The sequence below is a fragment of the Egretta garzetta genome, unplaced genomic scaffold (genome assembly GCF_000687185.1).
Source record: "Egretta garzetta isolate BGI_Z169 unplaced genomic scaffold, ASM68718v1 scaffold798, whole genome shotgun sequence".
Classification (NCBI taxonomy): domain Eukaryota; kingdom Metazoa; phylum Chordata; class Aves; order Pelecaniformes; family Ardeidae; genus Egretta; species Egretta garzetta.
Genome location: NW_009260419.1, coordinates 1,316 through 2,712, shown reverse-complemented (window position 1 = coordinate 2,712; position 1,397 = coordinate 1,316). Strand labels below are relative to the sequence as shown.

At 66.4% G+C, this 1,397-nt stretch overlaps 1 protein-coding gene across 2 annotated transcripts in view; it reads left to right on the top strand.

Moving 5' to 3' along the window:
• ARFIP2 (ADP ribosylation factor interacting protein 2) overlaps positions 1-1,391 on the top strand; it is a 6,417-nt gene extending 5,026 nt beyond the window's left edge. For both annotated transcript variants that reach the window (XM_035899244.1, XM_035899243.1), the window contains one exon: positions 1,160-1,391. In XM_035899244.1, the coding sequence (XP_035755137.1) occupies positions 1,160-1,315 (156 nt within the window). In that variant the 3' untranslated portion in view covers positions 1,316-1,391. The remainder of the gene's footprint in view (positions 1-1,159) is intronic.
• Positions 1,392-1,397: the final 6 nt, after the last annotated feature.

Here is a 1,397-nt window from a genome sequence, read left to right as displayed (position 1 = left end):
CGCCCTGGGCGATGCCTTTGCGGACCTCAGCCAGAAGTCTCCTGAGCTGCAGGTATGCCCGCGGAGGAGGCGGTGCGCACCAAGCCTCGGCCTGCACTGCAGCCCCTCGGGAGCAGACTGAGAGACCCCCACCGGCCTCGGGCTCTGCAGCGCAGCTGGGGGCGGCTCTGCCCCACCGGTGTGTGAGGAGGAGCAGGAGGCAGCTGGGGATAACGGTGCTCAGCAAAGGCCGTGGGGCAGGGGAGAGCGTGAAGGGCCCCGTGCCAGCACCCCCTTGGGGCACCCTGGGCCAGGATCTGGGTGCATGGGAGGAGAGAGGGGGCCTTGCCGGTGCAGTGTGGACCCTGACTCCTCTTCCTCTCCCAGGAGGAGTTTGGTTACAACGCGGAGACGCAGAAACTGCTTTGCAAGAATGGAGAGACACTACTGGGAGCTGTCAACTTCTTTGTCTCCAGCATCAACACGCTGGTGAACAAGACCATGGAGGACACGCTCATGACGGTCAAGCAGTACGAGACAGCCAGGTAGAACGGCGGCGTGGGCCGGGGCTGGGCTCCTGATGGGTGTTGGGCGCCCCTGGGGGGCAGCTGCGGGGCTGCAGTGTCGCTCTGACGCCGGCCATCCCTGCGCAGGCTGGAGTATGATGCGTACCGCACAGACCTGGAGGAGCTGAGCATGGGCCCTCGGGATGCCAGCACCCTGTGCCGGCTGGACGCAGCCCAGAACCAGTTCCAGAGCCACAAGGACAAGTACGAAAAGCTGCGTGCTGATGTGGCCATCAAGCTCAAATTCTTGGAGGAGAACAAGGTGGGGAGGGCCGCGGGGCTGGGCAGGGCCTGCGGGGCGCGGAGCGGGGTCTGCTGCGCACTCCTCCTGTCCCTTGGCTGCGCTGCCTGGTGGCCACCTGCCCAGGACCTGCATTTGGGTGGGCAGCAGCTGTGAGGCAGCCAGGAGGGCCGGGGAGCGCCCGTCTCTGCCCACCTCGCTGCTGGGGCTTCTGCTGCGCAGCCTTCCCCCAGCTCTCGGGGATAGTTTTCATTCCGGAGGTGCTGGCAGCAGCTCTGGCCTCCCCCGCACCTGCGTCCCTGCTCCCTGCCCCTTCCCTGGTGCCAGGAGGCAGGGCTGGCTCACGGCCTGCTGACCCCCCCGCTCTCCCCAGATCAAGGTGATGCACAAGCAGCTACTGCTCTTCCACAACGCCATCTCTGCCTACTTCGCTGGGAACCAGCAGCAGCTGGAGCAGACCCTCAAGCAGTTCAACATCAAGCTGAAGACCCCCGGTGCTGAGAAGCCCTCCTGGCTGGAGGAGCAGTGAGATGCCCCCCGTGCGCTGTGGCCGGGGGCACCATGGACCTGAATTCTGGCTGGTGGCGCGGGGCCTGGCCGCGTGCTCGCGG